Genomic DNA, 27,939 nt, shown 5'->3' with positions numbered 1-27,939 from the left:
TATATGATAAATCGAAAAAATCTGAACATGAATGCTACACTTATGAATGTAACCAATGTAAAAAAAATGTTAAAAGAGGTTATCTATGTTATTTGAGATCTGTGAGAAGTATGGCTAGAGTAACTAATTACATCTTTTATGATTTTGAAACCACACAGAATGAAAAATATACTTGTGAAATGGGGTATATGAAACCTCCCATATGTGAAGGTTGTATTACAGCAGAAAACCCCTTCTGTCCTAAATGTACTACTTGTGATAATTGCAATGACAAAATATTTGGTAAAGAAATCCATAAAGAGAACTTAGCCATAGTACACACAAAATGTGACAAATGTTCTATAGATGAGAAAACTTGTGAATTCTGTGGAAGTCCTTCACATGATTTCAAAAAAGAAATTCCCTTTCCCACAATGAAACAGTTTGGCGAATGGTTATTTACTAAGAGATATGCTAATTTTACATGCATTGCTCATAACAGTAAAGGATTTGATAGGTATTTCATTCTAGAATATCTGGGGAGTGTGGGAATTGCTCCTAAAAACCCAATATTTGCAGGAACAAAACTCATGCACATGTCAGTTGCTAAAGGTTTAAATATCAATTTTTTTAGATTCTATCAATTTTCTACCTATGAAATTAGCTGACTTCCACTATCAATGTTCTACCTATGAAAAATAGCTGACTTCCCTAAAGCTTTTGATTTGAAAGAAATGCAAAAAGGTTACTTTCCATATCTTTTCAATACTAGTGAAAATAAAGATTATGTAGGACCTTATCCTGATGTGAAATATTATTGCATAGATCAAATGTCTCCTGAAGGTAGACAGAAATTTTTAAAATGGTATGAAACTAAAAAAGATGATGTTTTTGATCTTCAAAAAGAATTGTTTGATTATGCTCACTCAGATGTTGGCATATTAAAAAGAGCCTGCTTAAAATTTAGAGATCTGATGATAGAAAATGCAAATATAGATCCATTCCTATTTAAAACAGCTGCTGGTGTAGCCATGCACACTTTCAAGCATAATTTTATGAGAGAACAATACCTTTTAACTCTAAGAAATAGGGTTAAAGTTAATGCTATCAAAATAGCCGGTCAATATAAAGTAGGTGATAATGTCATAGATGCAGATTAAATATTGAAAGCAGAATTTCTAAAATCTGACATTGGTAGAATACCTGTACAAGGATATAGCTCAGGTGTAGCTTATAGTAAAGAGAGCATTCAATGGCTAGGTAAAACATGTGACAGGAAAACAAATTAGACATGCACTCAATGGTGGGGGAGAAATTAAAATAGGTAAATATTTTGTAGATGGAATATGTGATAAAGAACATGAGTTGAAAAATAATGTTCAAATACAGGAATTTGTCCGAAATTTAGATCTTGTAGACAGGTTGAATCCTAGGGATTCTTTTTTTTTGGAGGGAGAACAAATGCTTTAAAATTACACCACAAAGTGAAAGAAGGGGAAGAAATGCATTATGCTGATTTCACTTCACTCTACCCTTTTGTTAACAAATATTGTAAATACCCTGTAGGACACCCTACCATCATAACTGAAAATTTTCAACCTGTTGAAGAGTATTTTGGAATAATTAAACTAAAGATATTGCCCCCTAGAAAATTGTATCTACCTGTCTTACCAGTCAGAAGTACTGGAGGAAAACTCACTTTTCCCTTGTGTAAACAATGTTCTGAAATACAATCACATGAAACCTGTCACTGTTCAGATGATGATAGGGTTTTATTGGGCACATGGTGTACTCCTGAAATAATGACAGCTATTGAAAAGGGGTATAGAATTATCAAAATTTATGTAGTTTATCATTTTACAGAAACTTCTGATTTATTTAGACAGTATGTAGACACTTTTCTTAAATTCAAACAAGAAGCTAGTGGATGGCCTGTAGATTGTATAACTGAGAGTGATAGGGAAAAGTATGTTAAAGCATATTTTGAACATGAAAATATCCAGCTAACTAATATAAAAAGTAATCCTGGACTTAGAGTAGTTTCTAAATTGTTGTTGAATTCATTCTGGGGGTAAATTTGCACAGAGAAAACAATTTACACACAGTACATTTTTCACCATTGGAGATGTATGTAAATTTTATGAATTCATCACAAACGATACTCTTGATATTGTTGATTTTTACATCATAAATGAAAATCTTATCTGCATGCAGTATCTAGTCAAAGATTCCTATTTGAAAGAAGATAATTTTACCAACATATTCATAGCTACATTCACAACATGTTGGGAAAGATTACATTTGTATGATCAAATGGATATATTAAAAGAAAAGGTCATGTAAACAGATACAGATAGTTTGATATATCTAACAAAGAAAACACAACCTGTGAGATTAACTCTATGAAATTATTTAGGGGAACATACAAATGAATTAGATGATGAACACATTGTAGAATATATAGGGTTGGGACCTAAAAATTATGGATACAGAACAAATACTGGTATAGAAGTATGTAAAGTGAGAGGTTTTTGCCTCAATTACATCAATTCAAAAGTGATCAACTTTTCCACAATGAAACAACTTTTGATGGATCCATCAGCTGAAGTAAATATTACTGATAGGAAAATTCTTAGATGTAGATTACATTTCAAACTGTTTAATTCAACGTGTTTGAAAAAAATATAGATGTGCTATGATAAGAGAATTATCGATTTTAAATCCAGCATGACATACCCTTATGGTCTTTAATCTTTTCTTTCTTACAGCTAAAAGAGTGGATACTGCACAATTTTTTAAAGATCTTGCTAAAACGGATCATATTTTTATTCATCATTCTAAAAAATTAGGAATGATTAAAAATAAGTGTCATGGACGATTGGTTCGCCCGTTTTCAGTATAATGTGACCGGGTGGGGTGTCATGCTGGGTGTCTTCGGCAGTATGCTATAGTGAGGTAGCACTATAAATCGGCAAAAGTTCCGGCCTATCACAAAGAGATTTAACACGAACATACCGCAGCCTCCCAAAACACATACGCACTCACCACACGCATGCATGTCGCACGCACGGGAGGCCGTCCTTAAATGACCTTAGCTGTTAATAGGACGTAAAACAAAATAAACCAAACCAAACCAATTAAACAAAATAAACCAAACAAACATTCATCCCACCCATTAATCTCAGCCACCATCTCGAAGTGGATGAGGTAATCCGGCAAGTTTCCAGTTCCTTCGAACGTCGCTGGTTTTCTATTACGATTTTTCGGTGTGGGGCACCCACATACCCCGGGTCCCGAGAGAATCTTCCATGTAGCCCCCTGGCGGCACCACCCGACCGAACTCCTGTCGGGAAAAGAATTCAAACTTCTCTCTTCTGATGTACCAGTCTTTAACCATGGACGACCCGGAAGATCACGCCCTGACATGGATCCTATGCCAGGGTTCATATCCCCAGATTTCCCCCTAGAGTATATGACCTCCCCAGTGAACCGCTCACTGGGTAAATGCGTTGCCGTCTTTCCACAGCCCTCTAGCCCCCGATTTTTAGCCAGATGAGCCGACGACGATCCATCCTTGTACCTACTGCCCCCATTGCATGATCGTAAGAGGCGACTTAATTTGGGATCTTATATTTTCTCTTCTTTCAGAACAACTTTCTTCTTCCTAATGTCTCCCTTGACAACGCCTCACTTTTGGTCTTTAGTCGAGCGATCGCCCCTGTGAGGAAGGCTTTGGAGACTGAACACGAACATACCGCAGCCTCCTAAAACACATACGCTCTCACCACACGCATACATGTCGCACGCACGGGAGGCCGTCCTTAAATGACCTTAGCTGCTAATAGGACGTTAAACAAAATGAAACCAAACCAAATCCATCCATACCATCGGATGTGTGTGCGTGGCTTCCGTCCCGTAGCCACTGTTCCGCCACCCCGCGGCGAAGGAACCCAGAGTCCTTCATCAGGTCTAATTCTTTCTGCAGAGTTTACTCAGTCACCCTTGTATCCCGATGTTTTGGTTGTGTCCCAGAAGTTCCAGCTGGCAACACGGATGACCGAAATTGGATTTCACCACTAGGTGATCCATCCACAAATACAGTTTGTGGGATCCTTGTCCTTTTGCCGTCCAGCTCGTCCCCCAGGGATTGAGAAATCCCGAGCTCGCTCTGCATACTAGTTTCCAAACTAGTATCTTCCTTGTTTTCTAGCGTTGTATCTTGGTCCTGAGTTGTCATTGAATCATTCAGTATGGCTGCCATGCTGGTAGCCATGACAATCAATTTATTGCCCAGGTGTGAACAATAAAGGTGGTGATCGCTGAAGATTTATCCCACCGCTGCCACCAATGTAACGAAACTGTCACTACGTCGTGTCACGTCAGACCCTCGTGGGTAGCGTGATGTCTAGGATCTGTCTTCCGACTTCCGGCACAGGTTATGTCAATTCCATGTGATTACAGATCACCTCCAGCGATTCTTGTTGTATGTATAAATACTACGCCTCTGCTATAAGCATAACTCAAGACCAATATCAAATTCAACTCAATTATTTATTGATGAGTTATCAATAATCATTCAACAATTAACAATTCCAATAAGATAAAACAATTGATGATAATTTACAGATGACAACTTACAGAATAATGATTTAATTAACTAGATAATATCATGGAAGTTTAACTAGGGTTACCAATTTCTCTTTCCATACCTACTATTGAACTCAACGAGTCATTCTGATAATTGAATATAAACATAGGCTCAATTCGACCTTGTATAATACAATTTAGCTACTAACAAGGCACGGTACAGTCAGGTATAACTGTGAACTATTTAACTACAAACTAGTCAAGTTATCGCCAATTAGCAAATGCAGAATATCACTTGCTACAATATGTAGTGAAGCCAAATATCTACGTATTAATCATAATTAGTAGAAAGTAATTATACTACAGTAATACTCGTTTACTAGCTAATGTAATAAAAACCTAGATATCCTAATATATAAATTAGGATTTAGGCTGTACAATATTTTATACTAATAATATAATAGTAATGGTAACCAAAATATTAGAGCCTTAAATAGTATAGCAATGTAGAATAACATTTGCTATTGATACGCAGCAAAGCAAAGTATCTACGTATCAAATACTAATAATCTCAACCCTATATCGTTATCAAATAGTCTAGCAAATGCAGAATGTCATTTGCTATGAATTAATACGTAGAGCAACCAAATATCTACGTATTAACACTAGTAATATTAATGTGAAATATATGACGAATATACTAGCAAATGTAGAAAGACATCTGCTAATAATACGCAGTGATATCGAATATCTAAGTATTGTCCCTAGACATCATAACCTTATTGTAAGAGTTGTTTCCCTTTACCTTATGCTACGATATATAGGTCCAATGGATTTGCAACCATAGACTTGAGGCGTAGTAATTTACAGGTTTGTCAATAGGACAAAGATAAAATTCTGAAATGCTCGCGGCCTTTATACCTTTCGGGCGGCCATGTTTGCAACCAGCTGCAAATTCTTCCAAATATGCTCAGAGATGCAAACATGGATGCCGAAATTAGCCTTTTTTTAACACCAACCAGGAAGAATCTTCCGCGGAATTACAATCAGATAGTTCCGGAGTAAAATATGCTACTAACGTTCAATAAATACAATCTGTTAATTATACAAGTTTCTTATTAGCATTATCCACTTTCTTACTACAATAACTCGCATCGCAAACATAACTACTTTTCCATTCGCATCCGAAGCGACAACCTCACTCTTGAAAGTTACGAGAGAGAATGACTCAAATATCAAATACAGGAACTTAGCGAATAGCATGCGTTTAAACCTGGAATTATTACGTGCTGGATATATTATGTATTCAAACAATCTGAAACAATACTGCTTTTAGGTCTAAATAATGATAAGTTATTAAATACAATGTCTTGAGACGCTGAATGCCTATGACGTAAGGCTGCAAACATGGTGACCGTAAATGAATAATGTAAAGTGCGATGCCCTGACCAGCCATCATTCTGAAACTACTAGCTTTCATGTGATACTTTTAACTCACTGAAACAAACTATACATAATACATCTATATTACATAGTGGTTGTATCATCCAACAGCTGTGACAGATAGTAAACAAAATCAGCTGTTGTAGTGAGCATGACCGTCACGATCTTTACACTAATATCCAACCCCCACCCCTAAATTCGCTTCAGTATGTTATATTAAACGGGAACCCATTAAATTTTCTTTTTATTGCATAAAAACAATATGAAAAACATTGCATGCGTGTGGCGAGTGCGTATGTGTGATTTGGGAGGCTGCGGTATGTTCGTGTTCAGTGTGATAGGTAGAGGTGTAACGATGCATCGACTTACCACGATGCCAACCCTCTCGATGTCAATGCATCGATCCTAAAATTAAAAGTCGATACTATCGACGATAGTCAAGCTGATATCGCAATAGTCTCGATAGTTTAATAAGACATGTTTTAAAGAAGAATAAAAATGGTGAATGCGCTTAGAGAATGGTTGTTTCCCCCTCCGAGTAGTGTCGAGTTTCGCCAATCGTGTGTACGAAACTATAAGCAGAGCTAGCTGTCAGCAGGGCCTTGGTGACAGCTAGCTCTCCTTGTAGTTTCGTATCAAACATGGCGAACTCTACTTTCGTTTTAGTTGACAACAAAAAGGCAAAAGCCTTTATTTGGAAATATTTTGGATTCTTAAAAGATGGCGATCGATTAGACAGAACACGGGTGGGCTGCCGTTTGTGTAAGTGTAGTCTGAAATACAGCGGCAACACAACAAATCTAAGTGATCACATTCGAAGAAAACCCCCGTTCCAATGACAGTGAAAGCACATATGAGCGGAGCTAATGTCAGTAACGATTCTAATGACAATACATCTACTAATTAGTAGCGGTCACATACAGTAGTTAGAAATGTCTTTTTTCAAACATGAATATAGTCTCACAAATAATCATCAAAATATGTCTAAAATAATGCTGATGACTAACTATTGTAGCCGGACTATAGAAATATTTATATATAATTTATATATAATTTGTATATATATCATAGAGTTATTGCCATTGGTGTACATTTGTATTTGTTTTTTTCATGTTATGAATGATATTTTCGTTCTATTTGGTTGTTGCTACTGATTGATTAAACTGAATTAAAAACACATTCAGATTAATGTCTTTCTTTATTTAAGTACCAAAAAATGAAAAAAAATACATTGCCCATTACATTAAGCTCATGTATTATGACATTTCATTGACAATAAACATACAAATAATCATAAAAGTACTTGAAAATAAGTACAGGTTGACTAACCCAATAGTATCGCAATAGTTTGTCAATATAGCAATAGTATCGCAATGTTAATTATGACTATCGCAATAGTAAAATTGTGCTCAATAGTCACCCCTAGTGATAGGCAGGAACTTTTGCCGATTTATAGTGCTACCTCACTGAAGCATACTGCCGAAGACACCCAGCAGCACACCCCACCCGGTCACATTATACTGACAACGGGCGAACCAGTCGTTCCATTCCAACTATGCTGAGCGCTAAGCAGGAGTAGCAACTACCATTTTTAAAGACGTTAGTATGTCTCGGCTAGGGGACAGAACCCATGATATTAAACCTCCCGGTGATATATATATATTATATTATTTGTCTGATATAATCTGTATTTGTTGACTATGCAATGATTAGTTTTATTATTTTCTGCTTTGATCGAGTATTGTAAGGACATCAATGAATTAAATTATTTCAGGTGTGATGACAGATACTGGGAAGCGCGACAAGGATGGGAACCGAATCCTCAGACCTGACTGTGTCCTTAGCTACAACAAGTACATGGGAGCAGTTGATAGATATAAGAATTATTGATACTTGTAGGCCTATTGGAGTTAAGAGTCAGTCATTATTAGTTTTCATATAACATCATTTATAGTATTGATTTTTTTTTAAATGCATAATTAGATGAGCGAGTATTTTCAAAAATTCATCTTTGATATTTGAGGAACTGTTCGATTATCAATGTCAATATATGTATAACGAATAGATTGTAGGATTTTTATGTACACTTAAAAAAACAATGTGATCCTTGCAGAATCGGAGCTAAATCACAGTAATTCTTAAATGCTTGAATAAAGAACATTCCATTTTATCAACAGATGTGACCAAATGGTTTCATACAGCGGCTTTGACCGACGCACACTGAAGTGGTGGAAGGTGTTCGTTCATGTCCTGGGAATTGCGGTATTGAACGCCTGTTATCTACAAAGAAACCACTTGGCGTCCAGTTCTTCACAGGGTATTCAGGTAATGAAATTGGAAATACAACATTGTAAATAAAGATTTTAGAAATCAATAAAGGAAGCAGATTAAACATTCTCATTAAAATGATAACTTGGTATGCATGCTTTAAAAAGGTAATCACAAATTTTATTTCGTAGACAAGTAGCGACATTTTATTTATGTATATCTATAGACCAGTGGAATCCTTAATTTTGGTATGGATAATTGTATTTTGAATTTGGGTTTTAACAATTCAGAATGAAATAATCCCCTTTTTTGTTTCTAATGACTATTGTAGGAAGCCAGTACCTGTACATTATATAATTTATAAGTATGTACTGAGTGCACGTATGTTGCAGTATGTTTTGGTACTAGTAACTGTAGCATTTCAACTGATATATATACAAGCATTATTGTGACTTTAACAATGAAATTTCATATTGAAAATTTCAGAAGGGAAGTTGTCCGTCAGCTGGTCATGGAGTCCGATGTCACCGGGCCGGAATCAAGAGGCAGGAAGAGGGCAGCAGGAGACAACCTCCAACGATTATCGGCTAGGTATTTTCTCGGTCGTCTTCCTCCAACAGTTACCAAGACAGCAGCGAGAAGGCCATGTGTCGTCTGTGGCCCAGGAGAGGCCGAGGTTTATAGGGCACAGCGACCAGGACTTGAGACACCAAGACGACTCGGTAGGGAAACAACATTCCAATGTAAACAGTGTTGTATGGCCTTGTGTGTGAAGCCTTGTTTCGAATTTTACCACACTAAGGCCGAGTTTGTATTGGTTTGGTTTGGTTTATTTTGTTTAACGTCCTATTAACAGCTAAGGTCATTTAAGGACGGCCTCCCGTGCGTGCGACATGCATGCGTGTGGTGAGTGCGTATGTGTGTTTTGGGAAGCTGCGGTATGTTTGTGTTAAGTCTCCTTGTGATAGGCCGGATCTTTTGCCGATTTAGAGTGCTACCTCACTGAAGCATACTGCCGAAGACACCCAGCAGCACAACCCCACCCGGTCACATTATACTGACAACGCGCGAACCACTTGCCACTCAACCTGGACAAGAAGAGTTGATGGGTCATCAGATTTCCAATCAATGTACTTTGATAAATAATTGATGTATATTGTATATGCGATATGTATCATTACGCTAGATTATATGCTTTAGTGTAAGCCATTTCTGATGTTTTTATAACTAATGATTTGGTTTGGTTTGGTTTATTTTGTTTAACGTCCTATTAACAGCTAAGGTCATTTAAGGACGGCCTCCCGTGCGTGCGACATGCATACGTGTGGCGAGTGCGCATGTGTGTTTTGGGAGGCTGCGGTATGTTCGTGTTAAGTCTCCTTGTGATAGGCCGGAACTTTTGCCGATTTATAGTGCCATCTCACTGAAGCATACTGCCGAAGACACCCAGCAGCACACCCCACCCGGTCACATTATACCGACAACGGGCGAACCAGTCGTCCCACTCCAAATATGCTGAGCGCTAAGCAGGAGTAGCAACTACCATTTTTAAAGACTCTGGTATGTCTCGGCCAGGGGGCAGAACCCAAAGCCTTCCTCACAGGGGCGAACGCTCAACCAAAGGCCAAAAGTGAGGCATTGTCAAGGAAGACATTAGGAAGAAGAAAGTTTCTAAGAAAGAAGAGAAAAGATAAGATCCCAAATTCAGTCGCCTCTTACGATCATGCAATGGGGGCAGCAGGTACAATTCTTACGCCCTAGAGTAAACTAACCTAATTCCAGCCCCATTGTACTTTGAATGTTTGCTGCGGCTACTAGATGCTCTTCAAGCTTCCAAGTGACTTATAATACTTTCAAACAAATCAGTTTCTACTGTTTAAATATATAGCAGTTATCAGAGTCCTTAAAACGTTTGTAACATATTGGTTTATATACAAAGAAGGCAGAAGTACCAATCTTCAGCCTAGTAGTTCCTAACCCCAGCCAGTCAGTACCTTATTTCAGCCATACAGTCCCTAATTCCAGCCGGGTACCAAATACATCTCCGAGAATCAATATACAGGTCAGTTTAGCAAAACATAAGTAAAACAAATAGAGTAAATAGTATAATTTAATTAATTTATATAATTTCAACAAAATGAAAAGCAACTTTTAAGAATCTACTAGGCCTATATGTAGGCTATATTGATATGTCTACATGCATTTGCCTCTATGACCATTTTCAATTTTTGCTGGACGTTTTTTTCACTTTTTTTGATTTTGGTGTACATTTTGCTGCTTCTCGCTTGAGAGTCCTTTATAGTTTTGCCGTTTCCTTTTTATTTTCTTTGTCTTGCTTTGCTTCCAACTGTTTTGTTTTGTGGCTGATCACTTCCTCCGATGTCAACACAAAATATCTTTCTTGTACTTTTTTCTTATTTTTTACGGAAGTGGTGCTTGTCGGATACGGCAATACATCTGCATCCTTATCGAAGGGAGAAGACGTATTTTGAAATGGGAACCGGCTAATAGCTTTCTGATTCACATCATTGGTTATCTGAAAAAAGTGTTTGTCATAAAAGAGTTACTTTCACACTGATACCCATATATAATCAAACTACACATCAAATGTTCTAATTTTAGTTTCATTAATTTCTAGTGTCATTTTAGGTGGATAATAATAATAAAAAAAACAATGTATATTTCACTACCTGCTCAATGTTTTACCCTTCCCAGTCCTTGTATTGTGATAATTTATAATAGGATAATATGTATGTCCTTGTATAACTTATGGAAATTAATACAGAAAGTAACATTTTCTGAAGATATCCATTTATCAAATTAAAGTAAATATTATCTAAACGTGTTGAAACAATAGCTGGCTATTCTCTTCAGGTGTTGAGAAAATATTGCCTTGTATCAAGGCTTTTAGTACTTCATCATCGGCAATGTCCAACACCAATGTCTGATCAACTTTATCTAGAATGACATCAGTGAGAATGTCATCTGGAATAGGTGCCTCCTGATTGGCAACAGCGGCCGGAGTCTCTGGAGGGACACCAGTGGCCGGAGTCTCCTGGGGGACAACAGCGGCCGGAGTCTCCTGATGGGCAATAGTGGCCTGAATTTCCTGAGGGACTCCGTGCACACTCACCTGAAAAATGAAAACCAAAAAATCAGAACATAAATTGAGCAAATATTTACATTAATTACATGGCCTCTCTTAATATAATGTCAATATTACTGCCTTGACATAATTTATGTTAGGCCTAGGGCCTATATATAGAAAATCTTTGAGTGAACTTAATCATTACCTTTTCCATTCGTGTGGCAGAGTTGGGTTGATATGCATCCTGAGGTATCACCCCTGGGTTTAGTGGATAAACACCACATGCTTTAAACCCTCTCTTCAAATTTCCCTCTGTCATGCCTTCTGTCCACGCCTTTTGCATTAACCCACAAAAGGTTACTTTGGACACCACTGTACCCGGATTGTCATTCATAAGGTTAGTACAGGCTTTGTTATAGGCTTTTTTGAATGGTCCAAAAACAGTCCTGAAATATAAATTGTGACATTGTATTTTTATATACATTTATACTGTATTTGTAAGCCTTATGACATGCCAGAGAAATATTACATGATGCTGCCTGAAGTAAAGTTTTTAATTTATATTATACTGATATTACGTACCGATCTAGAGGCTGCAGCCAATGAGATGTATGCTCAGGTAGCTCCACTATGATGACATTGTTGTCTCTCGCTTCTGTTAGCAGCTCAACGTAGTTATGGCTGTTGTGGCCATCCATCAACAGAAGCTGTGGTCTCTGTGGACCGATCAAGGGGAGGAAATGGTCTTTGAACCATCTTTCCATAATTCCCTGTAAATTGTCCCAAATAGATCGCCAATATGTACTCTTATATAAACAAATATTGACGATAATGATATACATTTGTATACCAATACTGCAGTCAAACACTGACGTGACAAAATTAGATTTGTATTTTAACTTATTTTGACTAGTAATTTATTTGGCATACTTTCACTCATATGATCGATCTATAATTACTAACACATCTTCAACACAGTATTCATTTTAAAGAGTTTCTTGAAATGTACTTCACTGAATAATATTCTTCTCAAATACATATATATATAATAATGATCTACTCCATGAACAAATTAAAGTGTGTATTTATCTTAATTATCACAGTATTTAATTACCATTTTCGTCCATCCAGAATCGGACACACTGAATTTTGTATTTACTGGGGCATCCTGTGTCCGTAGGGATTGTAGAGTTTTAACCGTTTTCCCTTTAATGACACATAGAGGAGGCAGCATGGTCCCGTTTGCGTTACCACAACAAAGCATAGTTATGGTCTCCCTATTGCCACTTGTCCGACTCTGTAGGTACTTGGAACCCGTTCTGAAATATAGTGTATGCATATTGTACAAGTAATTGTTTCGAGATTATTCGGTTTCATTGCAAGTTTTTCTCAAATTTGCAATGCATTTTCTTTTGAATATGTTAATATGTATATTGAATATTTGCATAGTTAATGAATTTCATACCTTGCAATAATCAGTCCAGGGTTATGCGACAGAGAGCAACCCGTCTCGTCCATGTTCCAAATCCGATCTGGCATGCTGTCGATGCTGTGCTGCTTCATTACGTTAGACAACTGATCGAAATATTTTGAAACGTAGCTCTTGTTCATACAAGCATGGCGAACAGCTGCTGTACTTTCTGGCCTCCTAAGGCTTATGTTGCCCTGACGGTTTTTTTATCCCCTTCCACCATTTTTCAGATGGAACGGACCGTTTGAATGGTCTTTTCCTTTTTTTGCAAGGTCTGCTGCATATCTATATAAGTAAATATTTGATAAAATCAGAAAGATCAGTATCAGCAAGTGATGATATTTGTAAGTTATACACATTTGTATAGCAATGAAAATCCACTCATTATACACACATTATACATGTCATTTAAGGAACCAACCAAAACGCCAAATTTGTAGTATGGATATGACCGACCAGTCTTGTAATCGAACCAGAGGTCTGAGACAAAACTTGTTATTGAAATATTTTAAACTACCTTAAAAAATTGGTTTTGCTAAAACCAATCCCCATGGACGCTCTATTGCTGGCGTAAGTCTATGAGTTTCTCTTCATCGTCTGTGGACAGCTTCGGCTTGCACCCAGGGAGGGATCCATCAACACGATTGTGGATTCTATCTTGTATGGTACCCCTTGGTATACCATACGTCCTAGAGGCCTCTCTTATACTAAGAGTCCCACTTTTTATATCGGCCAAGGCTGTGGTCATTTGTTCCACTGACCAGTTTTTGTGTTTTCCTCGTGGACCTGGTGTTGGATTTTTTTTTTGTTTTTCCCATAATTATTCTTAAAGAAAGATATATACTTATGTCATGCATTGTATGTCACTATGTGTAAGAAGAAAACCGCCTAGGTTTATCAATGACACACAGGCAATGTTAGAATTACATTACAGTATTACTGCAGATGATATTTCAATAACAGCAGCTAAATTTATACATTTGTACATTATTATTTTAATCTAAATTCTATAAATTGTTATAAATTTGTTATTATTTCTAAATAATAATCTATGTTATTACTTCATGCATCATGTATGCCTAGCGCAGGTGTAAGATTTAACAACGTACCCAATTCCAGCCCCCTAGTACCTAATTCCAGCCTAGGCTGGATTACGGTACAACAGGGGGCTGGAATTGGGTAAATGTCAACTATTTTGTCAATATGTTGTTTATTTATTTATCACAGATATTCTGATGAAACAAGTCATTTAAACAAAGCAAATTATTTGAATTGCTCTCATAGTAGTAGCAAGTAAACTTCTTTTCAATATGGACCAGATAAAGAAAGCGTTTTGTCGATGCATTACCTGAAAAGTTGTCTTCTTCTGGAGCACTGCTTTTGCACTTTTCAAACTTTGCCGCCAAAACAACTTCAAGGTCACTGAGGACACTTGCATCATTGAAAACAAAAACTGCACGTCCCTTAGATCAATACAAATCATTGTCAAATGTGATTGGCACACACAAACACTCTGTATGCCAAAGTAAAAAAGTGGCTGGAATTAGGTACATGGCTGGAATTAGGTTAGTTTACCCTACCTGCAGGGCAGTATAACCAATGATCCAGTATTCAGATAATTCACAAGTTATAGACCTGTTGTACATAGTCATTTATATTTGCATTGTAATAGAGCAAATATGTTCAATATAAGTTGTTGTTTTTTTCATTTCCTTTTCATATATCTTTGGATATTGTTAAATAAACACATCCGAGTACATATTTTCAAAAAATGGTTATCTCCCTTGAATTACCTAACATTGTATACTTGGTAAGAGTTCGGTTTTATTTCAGCTATTTTTTCATTTACATATGTATGTGTGCATATATGCATAGGATGTTTAATTAATTGTGGAAAGGTCAACAATAAATTGTGCTCTTTCCTTAAAAACTTGATCTGAAAAAAATAATATAAAATATTCACGATTGAAATTCCATTGGTGTTTATGTTGTCATTTTTGCATATAGCATGAGGTTATCAAATCATCATGAATTCACTCAAAATTGTTTCCAACACTTAGATAACACACTCAAGAATGTTCTATGATCAATTAAAAAAAAAAAAAAAAAAAAATTCAACAATTCAGCACCGAGTGCCCCTGTAATATAAAACAATGCAGCATGACAAGGGTTAAGAAAGAAGAGAAAAGATAAGATCCCAAATTTAGTCGCCTCTTACGATCATGCAATGGGGGCAGGAGGTACAATTTAATGAAGCTTGGTGAGCATGTAGAAATTACAGAAACTGATGCTAATTTTATTATATATGTCAATATTGAATAGAGTTATTGCACTTGCACTATTTCATGCTGAAAATTTTGAAGAATTAAAAAAAATTGTTTTCGAGAACTGATGAAGTTATTATTAGCCAATTATGAGCATTATGTATATACCTTGGTTTCTGTATGACAAAATGCTAAGATATCATTTGATTTAACTTGAACTTGTAAAAATAATCTATTTAATGTATTGTGATATAACATAAGATCACATCATTAAGAATTTATGTATTGAAACGAAAGCGAGGTACAGATGTATATTGTACCAAAGATGGTGGAACTTTTGTTTAGGTAAGAAAAAAATATACACTATTAAGGATTTGCCTTTTCCAGGTCTACCAATGAATCAGACCCAAACTCGTTATTGTTCATACACCAAACAGCCTGGCAGCAGTCACTATTGGACAGGAAATATGTCTACGGGATGCGATATATAACACAACTGTGTATGACCTGCCATTGCTTTTCCTGTGTGTCAACACTTCATTTTTAGTCGGAAGGGAATCCAGATATAACATTCAGGAGGCTATTTCCATCATTGCTGGATGGAATTCCCAATGGAAGCCACTGCATTTCATCACAGACAATGACCAGTGGGAGATAGGAGCAATTGAAAATTCTTTCCCAGGTATTGTTGTGTCCGTAGTATACTTGGCTATATGACTTTTTTAAGTGTACACCATATCATAACTGATCAATACTTGTTTGGCCATAAATGGTTTTTGTTATGTCTGCAGTTGTTTTAATGAATGTAACAATGGCATATTCATTTTTTATCATGGCCTTAAACAATATCATGTATCATGTCTGACAAAGACTACTGCACCGTTGTGAAATAATAATGTCTCACAAAGGATGTGATAAGATAAATTGTAATGTGTGATGTCAAATATGTTAAGGTATTATAAGAGCAAGACTCTAGTGATCTGTTACTATTACAAAATATAAAAATGCAAGTTCAGATATGGAGCTTTACAGGTCAATATCTACACGTGCTATGGCCGCTTATGTGTTATTTTTAATCTACAATTTAAGCGCAGTAGGTAACATAAATCTTGGTGTGTCCATATGTATGTCTCTTGTCTGTTAGTTTGTTTCCATACAATAACTGCATAAAATTGTTTACTGCTTTTAGAGACTTTGTGAAAATGTTAAATGCCTCAAGGCCATAGGCGATACCGTGTTTGTTAATAAAAATATCAAATTTCGTTTCGTTTTGTACTACAAAATGCAGTTTTGTTTAACGTATGAAATGATTTATGTTGTTTCTGACCAACTCCTTGCATATCTATAAACTTGGTAATTTGCATAATTGGTTTGGTTTATTTTGTTTAACGTCCTATTAACAGCTAAGGTCATTTAAGGACGGCCTCCCGTGCGTGCGACATGCATGCGTGTGTTGAGTGCGTATGTGTGTTTTGGGAGGCTGCGGAAACTCGGTAATTTCCAAAATATGAGCAATATATATATACTTAAGTTTCTGCAGCATAACTGACAGCAATACCATTTTATTTAACTTGGTGAGGATATACATCTTACATAAACTGATGCTTAATGTCAGAACCTATGGTAAATCTGCATGAAATTCATTAGCATGCCTGTACTTAGTGAAATATCAAATTAGGTACATAATAAATTTTCCTTAATCCTACATAAATGAGGAATTTTTGTGATGAACATTATTTTGAAATATTGAGTGATATGGTGAAAGGTTGGTGATAATATGAACCAGTAACTATGTAACATTACAATGCATCATGAAGTGTTAATTTCAGTCTAGTGAATAAGTAACATATTCTTGAAATTGAGGAGGATGTAGATTGATTATGAAATTATCAATGTCTTATGCACTGGTCAATTATTATTTTTCAGAGTGCTTGGTGTATATTTGTGATTTCCATCGAGAACAGGCATGGGATAGATGGCTCAAATATGGAAAAGATGGTGTTGGCAATGAAGAGAAATCAGATGTGTTGTCAAGGTTTGTAAATTATCATTAGTGCATATCCTTAGTTAATGTTAAGAAACTTTTGCTTTTTCATAACAGGAGTAATCCTTGAAGCATGTAGTCTTTAAAAATGGTAGTTGCTACTCCTGCTTAGCGCTCAGCATATTTGGAGTGGGACGACTGGTTCGCCCGTTGTCAGTATAATGTGACCGGGTGGGGTGTGCTGCTAGGTGTCTTCGGCAGTATGCTTCAGTGAGGTAGCACTATAAATCGGCAAAGGTTCCGGCCTAACACAAGGAGACTTAACACGAACATACCGCAGCCTCCCAAAACACACATACGCACTCACCACACGCATACATGTCGCACGCACGGGAGGCCGTCCTTAAATGACCTTAGCTGTTAATAGGACGTTAAACAAAATAGACCAGACCAGACCTTGAAGCATGTGGATAGGAAATCACGTGCAATTTAAGGCATATTGCAGTGGTTATTAATATGTTATTTAGAGCTTTTAGTGTAGAGGGCATTATACTGAAATATGATTGCACCAAATGCAATTTCTGTATAATGTTTAATGCAAATATTATGCGTACGCTTATTTTTTGCGCCGACATGTTTAAATATAAGTATGCGATAAAAAAAAGCGTGCCAAACTATATATATTAACAATAAGTAGGGGTGAAGCATCAAATGTCGGACATGCTCTAAAAGTCGGACAATTGCGTATTTCCTAAATACATTCAAAATGCTCGCTGCCGCTGTGTTCTTGTCGATGTCTATATATAGCTTTCGTTTAAGAAAGGTGCATTCGATACGTTTTCATGTATTTACGATTTCCGGTAGAACTAAACACCGAACCGATTTACCGTCACTCTGTTCCGGATATCGGAAGTTTTCTTGGAGGGAAATTTGAAGGTCGATATACACAGGTCGTTTGATAAGAGAATTTGTGGTATGTATAATATATGTATGTACAATAGTTATTTAAAATGGTATTTTGATAAATTTAATATCAATACTTGACAGAATAACACCTACAAATTTTATTTAATATTATATATTCATAAATAAAGTGTATTTCTTTAGTGTCCGACTTTAAATGCCTATTGAAATAAGGTCATAAGTCGGACAGCCATTTCAACTATAAATATGATAAGGAAACAAACATCAATGAATAACAAAACAAACAAAAAACCGAAACGTTGTTTTAAATATTAATTATATGAATACATACAACAAATAATGCATATTTTAAATAAATAACGGTAATTTTCATTATAGGAACCATGTCAGAAAAGAAAAGGGGATCCATTTTAAAATATAACCATGACGATCTTGCTCAGGCAGTGACTGCCGTTAAAAATGGCTCAATGTCAGTAAGAGTAGCTTCCATTGCGTTCAAAGTTCCCAAGTCGACGGTCGGAGATAAAAGTATCCGGAAGAAGCACTGTTGATTCCAAGATAGGAAGACCTCCCGCTTTGCCCACACATGTTGAAAACAACATTGTAGAAAATGTCCTTGAAGCTTCAAAGCGTGGCATGGGTATTTTGCGACGACAGCTGTTTGCGCGAACGGCTATTTTATGTCGGAAAGTCCGAGTTACCCCTTTCAAGAAGGAGCTGCCAAGCAAAGGTTGGTGGGAAGGTGTGAAAAGACGTCACCCGGAGGTTACTATAAGGAAGCCTGAAAAACTAGGTAACTCTAGAGCAAGAATGCTGAACCCTATCGTCGTCAAAAAATATTTCAGGGACTTAAACACTATATTAAATGACCTAAACATCCAGGATAGACCACAAAACGTGTGGATTTTGGTTTGGTTTGGTTTATTTCGTTTAACGTCCTATTAACAGCTAAGGTCATTTAAGGACGGCCTCCCGTGCGTGCGACATGCATGCGTGTGGTGAGTGCGTATGTGTGTTTTGGGAGGCTGTGGTATGTTCGTGTTAAGTCTCCTTGTGATAGGCAGGAACTTTTGCCGATTTATAGTGCTACCTCACTGAAGCATACTGCCGAAGACACCCAGCAGCACACCCCACCCGGTCACATTATACTGACAACGGGCGAACCAGTCGTCCCACTCCTTGTATGCTGAGCGCTAAGCAGGAGCAGCAACTACCATTTTTAAAGACTCTGGTATGTCTCGGCCAGGGGACAGAACCCAAAGCCTTCCTCACAGGGGCGAACGCTCAACTAAAGGCCAAAAGTGAGGCAGTGTCAAGGGAGACGTTAGGAAGAAAAAAAGTTGTAAAGAAAGAAGAGAAAAGATAAGATCCCGAATTTAGTCGCCTCTTACGATCATGCAATGGGGGCAGCAGGTACAATTCTTACGCCCTACCTGCAGGGCAGAAACGTGTGGAATTGTGATGAAACGGGTAAGCAGTTTCAACATACCCCCATAAAAGTCATATCTCAAAAAGGTTCAAGAAACGTAGTTAGTAGAGTTTCAGAGAATCGGACAAACCTCACTATAATGGCATGTGTGAATGGCATCGGAGAAAACATGTCTCTGGTGGTCATAGTGAAAGGAAAAACGTCAGCTTCCCTTCACGGGATGAATGTCGGTGAAGCCCCCGAGGGGACAATTTGGGGGTACCAAGAGAGTGGATGGATGACCGAGGAGCTTGGGGAACGGTGGTTCAAAGATGTTTTCTTGTCGCAGTGTGGAACCGACCGTCCCCAGCTCCTCATCTTCGACGGCCATTCGTCGCACGAGACCCCAAGTATCCTGGAGTTAGCCGTCAAGAATGATATCCATATATTGTGCCTCCCGCCATACACGACGCATATGCTTCAGCCCCTGGACAGGACCGTATTTGGACCCTTTAACAAATCGTACAATCAGGCATGTTCTGAATTTCTCGCCGAGTCCCCGTATCATGTGGTTAACAAAGGCAGCTTTCCAGCTCTTTTTAAAAAAGCGTGGAACACCGGCGTGTCGGTGAATAATATCACCAGTGGCTTTAGAGCTTGCGGCATAATGCCTTTTAATCCGTCAGCTGTGCCAATAGCAGCGTATCAACCTGCAACAGCAACGGATACTCCACAGTCTGCCGCGTCAGCTACAACATCAACGGATACTCCACAGTCTGCCGCGTCAGCTACAACATCAACAGATAATCCACAGTCTGCCGCGCCAACTACAACATCAACGGATACTCCTCAGTCTTCCGCGTCAGTTGTAAGTGTCATTCCGGAAACTAGTTCCGAGTCATTTATTCCAAGCACCGCAGCAAACCCTGAGTCACTTAACATATTACCAATTTCAAGCACTTAAACAAATCTTAACACCCCAACACCTTTAGATATGGAAGATCCGGAGACCATTTTATCACTCATTACAAATGGCAATGTACAGGTGGCGCGTGCCGATAGCGCAGGAGTTGCGAACTTTCTAGCCCCAGATAATGTAGGCTCTCCAACAACTTCTTTAAGGAATGCTAATATAGACAGCATCTTTCTACCGACCACAAATGTAAAAGGAAATTCAACAAACAGAAATTCAAAGTCCAAAACTGTGCACCGTCTCCTTACGTCGCAGGCAATTATCGACGAGAAACGGGAAGTCGTGAGAAAAAGAGAACGGAAAGAGGAAAAGAAAACAGAAAGACAGCGAATTAAAAGAGAAAGTCAAAATAAGCAAAAGAAAACTGAAATGTGACCAGCATAATGTGTGTATGAGACGGCAAATAATGGAAATTTCACTGAGAAGTATGTGAATTTATTGAAACTATTGTTGTTAAATTTGATTTATGTTTTCAAATTTTAGAAAGCTGTTTAAATTCATCAATTGAACACAACGTTGAATAAAAGCTCTTTATTATGATTGTATATTATAATTAATTGCTACACATTCTACTGTACACGTGACCATTATTCAATCAAGAAGTCACATGGTTTGGATTGGCGCTTTCATTTGTAAATTACATAATTTATAAATTACGGAGATTAGGCTATACTAGTTGTTATAAGTATGTTGATTGATTGAATGACATTCAACAGTTACACAACGTTATTCTTTCACGAAGTACAAGTGCATACGTGTATCAGAAAATCGATCGACACAATGTCGCCAGGTGATATCAAAGCTGGTTGGTACGATTTTTAAAATGATGGTCATATATCTAGGATAAAAGAAAATGTTGGTTCTTGACCTCTCGATAGATTTCGGGAGCATATAATTTACATTTTTTTAGCACTGACCTTTGATGTTGAGTATTTGATCGAAACAAGAAAAAATACCTTGATGCAATACACATGACGACACTTCCAAAGAACCTTAAAATGAAAGATGTTTGGCGATCATAAATATAGACGTCCAGCTAAACAAGCGAAGAAAACAATTTTTGTTATTGTTAAAAATGGATGATCAATCGGAGTAATTTAATACGAAATGTCTCTCCAGTCCAAAATGCTTGGGAAATATTACTTTTTTCATTAATTAACGGTGTTGGGTTTCGTGTCACAAAGTATCCGACATTATATGCTTTAGTGTCCCGACATTTTGTGTCCGCGTCCGACATTCCATGCTTCAACCTTTCCGTCTTTTGGTTTAATCTTTAGATGTGACATCATTCAACCAATGAAAATCAGTGTAGCAAGATGTCTTAAAATAGTAGCTCATTGATAGTCTCGATGTTCGATGTTGTTGCTGGCGAGGCAATCTCGGCAATAGCGTGTTTGTGTACGTGTGATCTGGAAACTGTCCGACATTTGATGCTTCACCCCTAATATGGACGTGTTATTTCTATCATACCTCCTGATATGTTGTGATGATTACTGATTATAGCAGCAACTACCATTTTTAAAGACTATGGTATATCTCGGCCAGGAGATAGAACCCAAAGCCTTCCTCACAGGGGCGAACGCTCAGCTAAAGGCCAAAAGTGAGGCAGTGTCAAGGGAGGCATTAGGAAGAAGGAAGTTGTTAAGAAAGAAGAGAAAAGATAAGATCCCAAATTTAGTCGCCTCTTACGATCATGCAATGCAGGCAGCAGGTACAATTCTTACGCCCTACCTGCAGGGCCACCGATTAGAGGTTATTGGTTCATTCATATGGTTAGCAATCATCCCAACTTAAGAAACCTACTCTACCTTTGCGTTGATATCAGTTAAATTTGCTGTAAAACATCATTAGGGACTCGATTTCAGTTAAATTTGCTGTGAAACATCATTACAGGGCGCACCGTCATCCCTTGTGCGTCATAAACAATTTACATTATCTCATTCTTTTCCAAAACTATTGAACTAAATGAAATAAATTAAATATCGCAAGGAACTTATACATGGACAAATGTGAACAAGAATTTTTAATGATATGGTCCCAAAGTGTCAAATTGACTAAAATTTCAAAAAGCTTGTGATCCACTCACAGATATGGTAAATAGAGGATATTGAATGGTTTCCTGTTTAATATAACATTTATTTCATGAGTATGACAGAATGTCGATGTTTTCGCGACTTCGAAGCATGAGTTAAAAGATTCTGTCATACTCGTGAAATATGTTATATTAAACAGGAAACCACTCAATTTTTTTTATTGCATTTCATATATTTAAAAACAATAAGAAACATTACAAAATTTATAGTGTCAGAAAGTGCGGGAATCAGTAGATGACGTCATCTGCTTGTGACGTTACTCCACATCAACTTGATGGCACCATTTTGAAAGGACTGATCAACGCAATTGAAGTGTTTTCTGCTGTTTTCGGAAAATAGCTTACGTCAAGTTATTATATTGTCAAAAACTAGTGTGACTACTTCAGAAATACAGCAAATACAACTGTTTTTCAGGTTGCGGTGCATTGCCAATTCCTCTTCTGAACAGGAATATGAAGAGAACTTGTATCAGCTACGTGAAAGTTCCGCATACCAGTGTAACACTACCCTGTCCAGTTACCTTGAGAATACCTGGATTGCTCACGATAAGGTTTGTTTTTATTAGCTCACCTTGGTCCTTTCGCTTATGCTATACCGTGGCGTCCGTCGTCCGTCTGTCGTCCGTACGTCAACAATCGACTACTTCATAACCGCTCAGCAGAATTTGACCAAATTTGGTCAGAAGCATCCTTATGAGGTAGGGATTAGAAATTGTACAAATAGTGGAGCTGACCCTCCGGGGGCTGAGGGGCGGGGCCAAAAGGGATCAATTTGGCTAAATTAATGTAAACGACTTCCTGAAACTGAACAATGGATATCACTCATATTTGGCTGGTAGCATCCTCATGGGGTAGGGATTCGAAATCGTACAAATGGTGGAACTGACCCCCTTGGGGCCTGAGGGGCGGGCCAAAAGGGGTCAATTTGGCAAAATTGATATAGAAGGCCTCTTCTCCGAAACTAAGCAATGGATATCACTCATATTTGACTGGTAGCATCCTTATGGGGTAAGGACCCCCTGGGGCCTGAGGGGCGGAACCGAAAGGGGTCAATTTTGCTTAATTTATATAGACAGCCTCTTTTTTTAAATTAAAAGCAATGGATATCACTCATATTTGTCTGTTAGCATCGTTATGGGGTGGGGATTCAAAATTGTATAAATGTTGGGACTGACCCCCTGGGGGCCCCGAGAAGTAGGGCCAAAAGGGGTCAAAATGGATATCGCTCATATTTGACTGCTAGCATCCTTATGGGGTAGGGATTCAAAATTGTACAAATGGTGGGGCTGACCCCCTAATTGCCTAAGGGGTGGGGCCAGAAGGGGTCCATTTTACAATATTGATATTAATGACTTTTCATGAACTAAGCAGTGTTTGACATTGATTTTTCTTTAGTAGCATCCCACGGATGCTGGGATTCAAATTTATATAAATAATGGGGCTGACAACATAACCATACATCAACAAATAAAGCTATTAGCAAATTATTCATAAATATTATTTTGATGTTTGATCAAATAAACCAGGTGAGCGATACAGGCCCTCTGGGCCTCTTGTTTTGTATTTCGGATGTCTTCAACTTTACGAAATTTAATTTTAATTTAGATTTTATGATGCGCAAGGATGTCCTGAACTTTGATCGTCCTATTTTTGAACTTGCTGCTGTGGGTCCAGCGCCACGTCACGTCTCCCAATGGTCCAATAAGAGTCTGCACCGCTTACTAAAGATATTTCAAACGACGATTCATCGGAAACGGGAAGTGCTACTTTGAGATGTCGTTGATACGGAAGGGTTTCCTTATAGCCTGCCGGTTTGCATGGATAGGTGGGGCTATCGTCGATATAGCCAATACATTTAACGGTATACTCTCCTGAGTGCCCTGTATATAAGGTCGCAGTTTCCATGTTATTGTGTCTCACGTAAGTTTTAAAATCCAGCTATACTGAGCGTTTCCGTTCCATTTATTTGTACGTGTAGTTTATCGGCGAGTTCTTGTGTAATGAATGATTGCTTCTAAAATTGTGATTTCACGAAGTACGTTTTGTCTAAAGTATCTTAAAGTGTGTCTTGATCACTACCCTTTTCTCGTGTGATGTTTCTATTGATTAAATACTATTTCATACATACTGTTTGGTTTGGTTTGGTTTATTTTGTTTAACGTCCTATTAACATCTAAGGTCATTTAAGGACGGCCTCCCGTGCGTGCGATCATACATACAGACTATTGGTACATTTAAAGCAAATGTACTATATGTTTTGTAATTTGGACAGGCAGCACAAAATATAGTAATTACAAGTATATAACAAAATTTATTTTTTAGGCTAGAATATCACATTGACTTAAGTAAAATGAAACTGATAAAAACAACTGGCCACATTGAAATCTCTCATAAGCTGTGGAACAACCATAATGTCAAAATAAACAATAAACTTGTTTTGTTACAAGGAAGGAGTACTGTTCATCTATGATACCATCAAGGATTTGGTTTGGTTTGGTTTTGTTTATTTTGTTTAACGTCCTATTAACAGCTAAGGTCATTTAAGGACGGCCTCCCGTGCGTGTGACATGCATGCGTGTGGTGAGTGCGTATGTGTGTTTTGGGAGGCTGCGGTATGTTCGTGTTAAGTCTCCTTGTGATGGGCCGGAACTTTTGCTTATTTATAGTGCTACCTCACTGAAGCATACTGCCGAAGACACCCAGCAGCACACCCCACCCGGTCACATTATACTGACAACGGGCAGATGGTACAATTTTAGGTCACTTAACCATAGGTCATGGTGACCTATTGCGATAATCTTTTGTCCGTCGTCGTGCTCGTTTATGCTTCATGTTTGGCACATCGATAACATATATGGCTTGCTACAAATGTTATGCTTATATTTGACCTTGATCTTAACTCAAGGTCACAGGGTCATATGATGAAAAAAATCGAAAAATTCAAAATTATTTATTTCGGTCATGTTTCAAAGAGCCTGCCAAAAATGACGCAGATATGGCCCTTCCCCGCCAAAACTCAAAATTATCCATATATTGCAATTTAAATGTTTCTTTTCATTTCTTTCATTACTGTGAAGCATAAACACTTGAGTTGCTGGCTGCAATAGTTATGCAAGTAGTTCGCATTGATCAACAAAGTTCAAGGTCACAGTAATAAAATAACCGGTTAAAGAACGATAGTGAAGAGAAAACATAGGTGTAGCATATGAATGTGACTGTCAGATTGATACGATATCTTAGATAATTTTCTTGATGTAAATCGCGTGGGTCAAATACTCTTCATGGATGGAAATATCTTAAGGCGATTTATCAAAATTGTAAATTTCATAACCCTTAAGTTTCATGTTTCTCCCTGAAGAGGTGCTAAACTTTACTAAAGTTTATGCAAGGGAAATCATAATTTGAAGGAATTGATTCTTTTGAAATTTTGCGCTGTACTCCCAGATGCAGTTGGTCTCACAATTAAGAAACATGAATAAGTTTTAAAATTATCTTTGGTAGTATGATGCCATCTGGACTGGTTGGTGTACCGCACATTGTTGTACGGGGATAAGTCATCCCTGAACCTTGATGTTGATCCATCCGTGTTGAGGGATTGTTGTACAATCGGAGTAAGAACCGATGTTTCCACTACATTGGTAATAATTTCAGCTTTCTTTCCTTTTTAGAAAAATCGATGCCGTGATATATTGCTCGAGTTTTCATCGATTGGTTTTAGTTTGGTTTTATTTGTTTAATGTCCTATTAACAGCTAAGGTCATTTAAGGACGGCCTCCCTTGTTTGTTATATGCATGCGTGTGGTGAGTGCGTATGTATTTTAGGAGGCTGCGATATGTACGTGTTAAGTCTCCTTGTGATAGGCCGGAACTTTTGCCGATTTATAGTGCTACCTCACTGAGGCATACTGCCGAAGACACCCAGCAGGACACCCCACCCGGTCACATTATACTGACAACTGGCGAACCAGTCATTCCACTCCAAATATGCTGAGCACTAAGCAGGAGCAAATTATGTTAGGACTGGTTCGTTTGAGGACCCGTGTTTCTACCTGGTATAAACAGAAAACAATACTGCCTTCTGATTGTTTGCATTCTGATTTGCTGATGCTGTCTATATACGAGGGAATATCAGCTCTCCAGCGACTCGTCAGCTGAAAGGCCGCAAGGCCGTAATAGCGGACGTAAAACCCGTTAAATAAACTCTCCAACTTTATTTCCTGATCGGTTCTTGAAGCGACTGCTTATGTATACAGCAAGGACGCAATCAAGTGAGGTATATATCTACCATAAAGGAATAGTTCAGTAACGACCCCTCCCCACTAGGGAACAATTGTGTGACACTGAGGCACAGGTGTACAGGGTACTGAGGCATGGTACAGGGTGCTGACACACAGTACAGGATACAGAGGCACAGGCGTACAGGGTGCTATCACACAGTACAGGGTACTTAGGCACATTGTACGGGGTGCATATAGGACAGAGTACAGAAGAGGTACTTCTCACCATATTTTATATAATGAAACTCAACTAGAACCTTTAAGTAAAAGAAGACAGAATCATAAAATTGTATTAATGTTTAAAATTATTAATAACTATACTCCATTGTATCTCTCTAATAGTATACAATTATATTTAAATGTAAACAATATATACACTTTAGAAATAACAGAGTATTTAAAATACCACAGTCACGAACTAATAGCTACATGAAAAGTTTTTTTCCTTCAACTATGACTATGTGGAATTCACTTGATATTTCCATTAGAGACTCTATTTCAATTTCTTCTTTTAAATGTAAGTTAAAAACTACTAATGATATAACTATTTCTGAACTTTTCATTAATTCTGCTCCCAGACAACTTAACATAAATTTATGCCAGCTTAGACATTTTAAAAGTGACTTTAATTATGATAAACATTTTGATCACCTGATTGATAACCCATCCTGTGTATGTGGTGCTCCTAGCGAAGATTTGGTGCATTTTTTCTTTGAATGTCTCATGTATTCCAATTCTAGGCACCATATTCTATCCATCTACAACTTGTTAGGTTATATAAATCTTCAATGCCTAGTGTGTGGCATCCTTAATGTTCCTGATCATAAATATTGCAGCCTCCCAAAACACACATACGCACTCACCACACGCATGCATGTCGCACGCACAGGAGGCCGTCCTTAAATGACCTTAGCTGTTAATAGGACGTTAAACAAAATAAACCAAACCTATTTAATTTCATGATGAACATATAATTCCTTACAGTAATCCCTTTTGAATTAGATACTATACATGTAATGATATATAATTTCTGTAGAAATAATAAAGTGAAACATATCATCTTTCTACCAAGCCTAACCGGAAGTAATAGAAGAAGACTGATATAGGCATTGCGCCTGTTGTCTTTTTCTTTTGACAATGCTTTGTATTTATTTAAATTTGTATTGTTAATAAAATATTTC

The 27,939-nt window shown here is 37.4% G+C and overlaps 1 protein-coding gene across 1 annotated transcript; it reads right to left on the bottom strand.

The window, feature by feature from the left end:
• Positions 1–10,573: 10,573 nt before the first annotated feature.
• LOC117338506 lies at positions 10,574–15,593 on the bottom strand. The gene is made up of 8 exons (XM_033899862.1): positions 14,185–15,593; positions 13,354–13,661; positions 12,831–13,121; positions 12,480–12,684; positions 11,948–12,135; positions 11,571–11,811; positions 11,120–11,410; positions 10,574–10,813 (listed from the first exon to the last, which is right to left on the bottom strand). Exons 3-8 carry the CDS (start codon positions 12,974–12,976, stop codon positions 10,574–10,576), a joined length of 1,311 nt encoding a protein of 436 aa, XP_033755753.1. The 5' UTR covers positions 12,977–13,121; positions 13,354–13,661; positions 14,185–15,593.
• Between the last annotated feature and the right edge of the window lie 12,346 nt (positions 15,594–27,939).

This window comes from Pecten maximus, chromosome 11, assembly GCF_902652985.1.
Source record: "Pecten maximus chromosome 11, xPecMax1.1, whole genome shotgun sequence".
NCBI classification, from domain to species: domain Eukaryota; kingdom Metazoa; phylum Mollusca; class Bivalvia; order Pectinida; family Pectinidae; genus Pecten; species Pecten maximus.
This window is presented reverse-complemented; position numbering and strand designations above follow the sequence as displayed.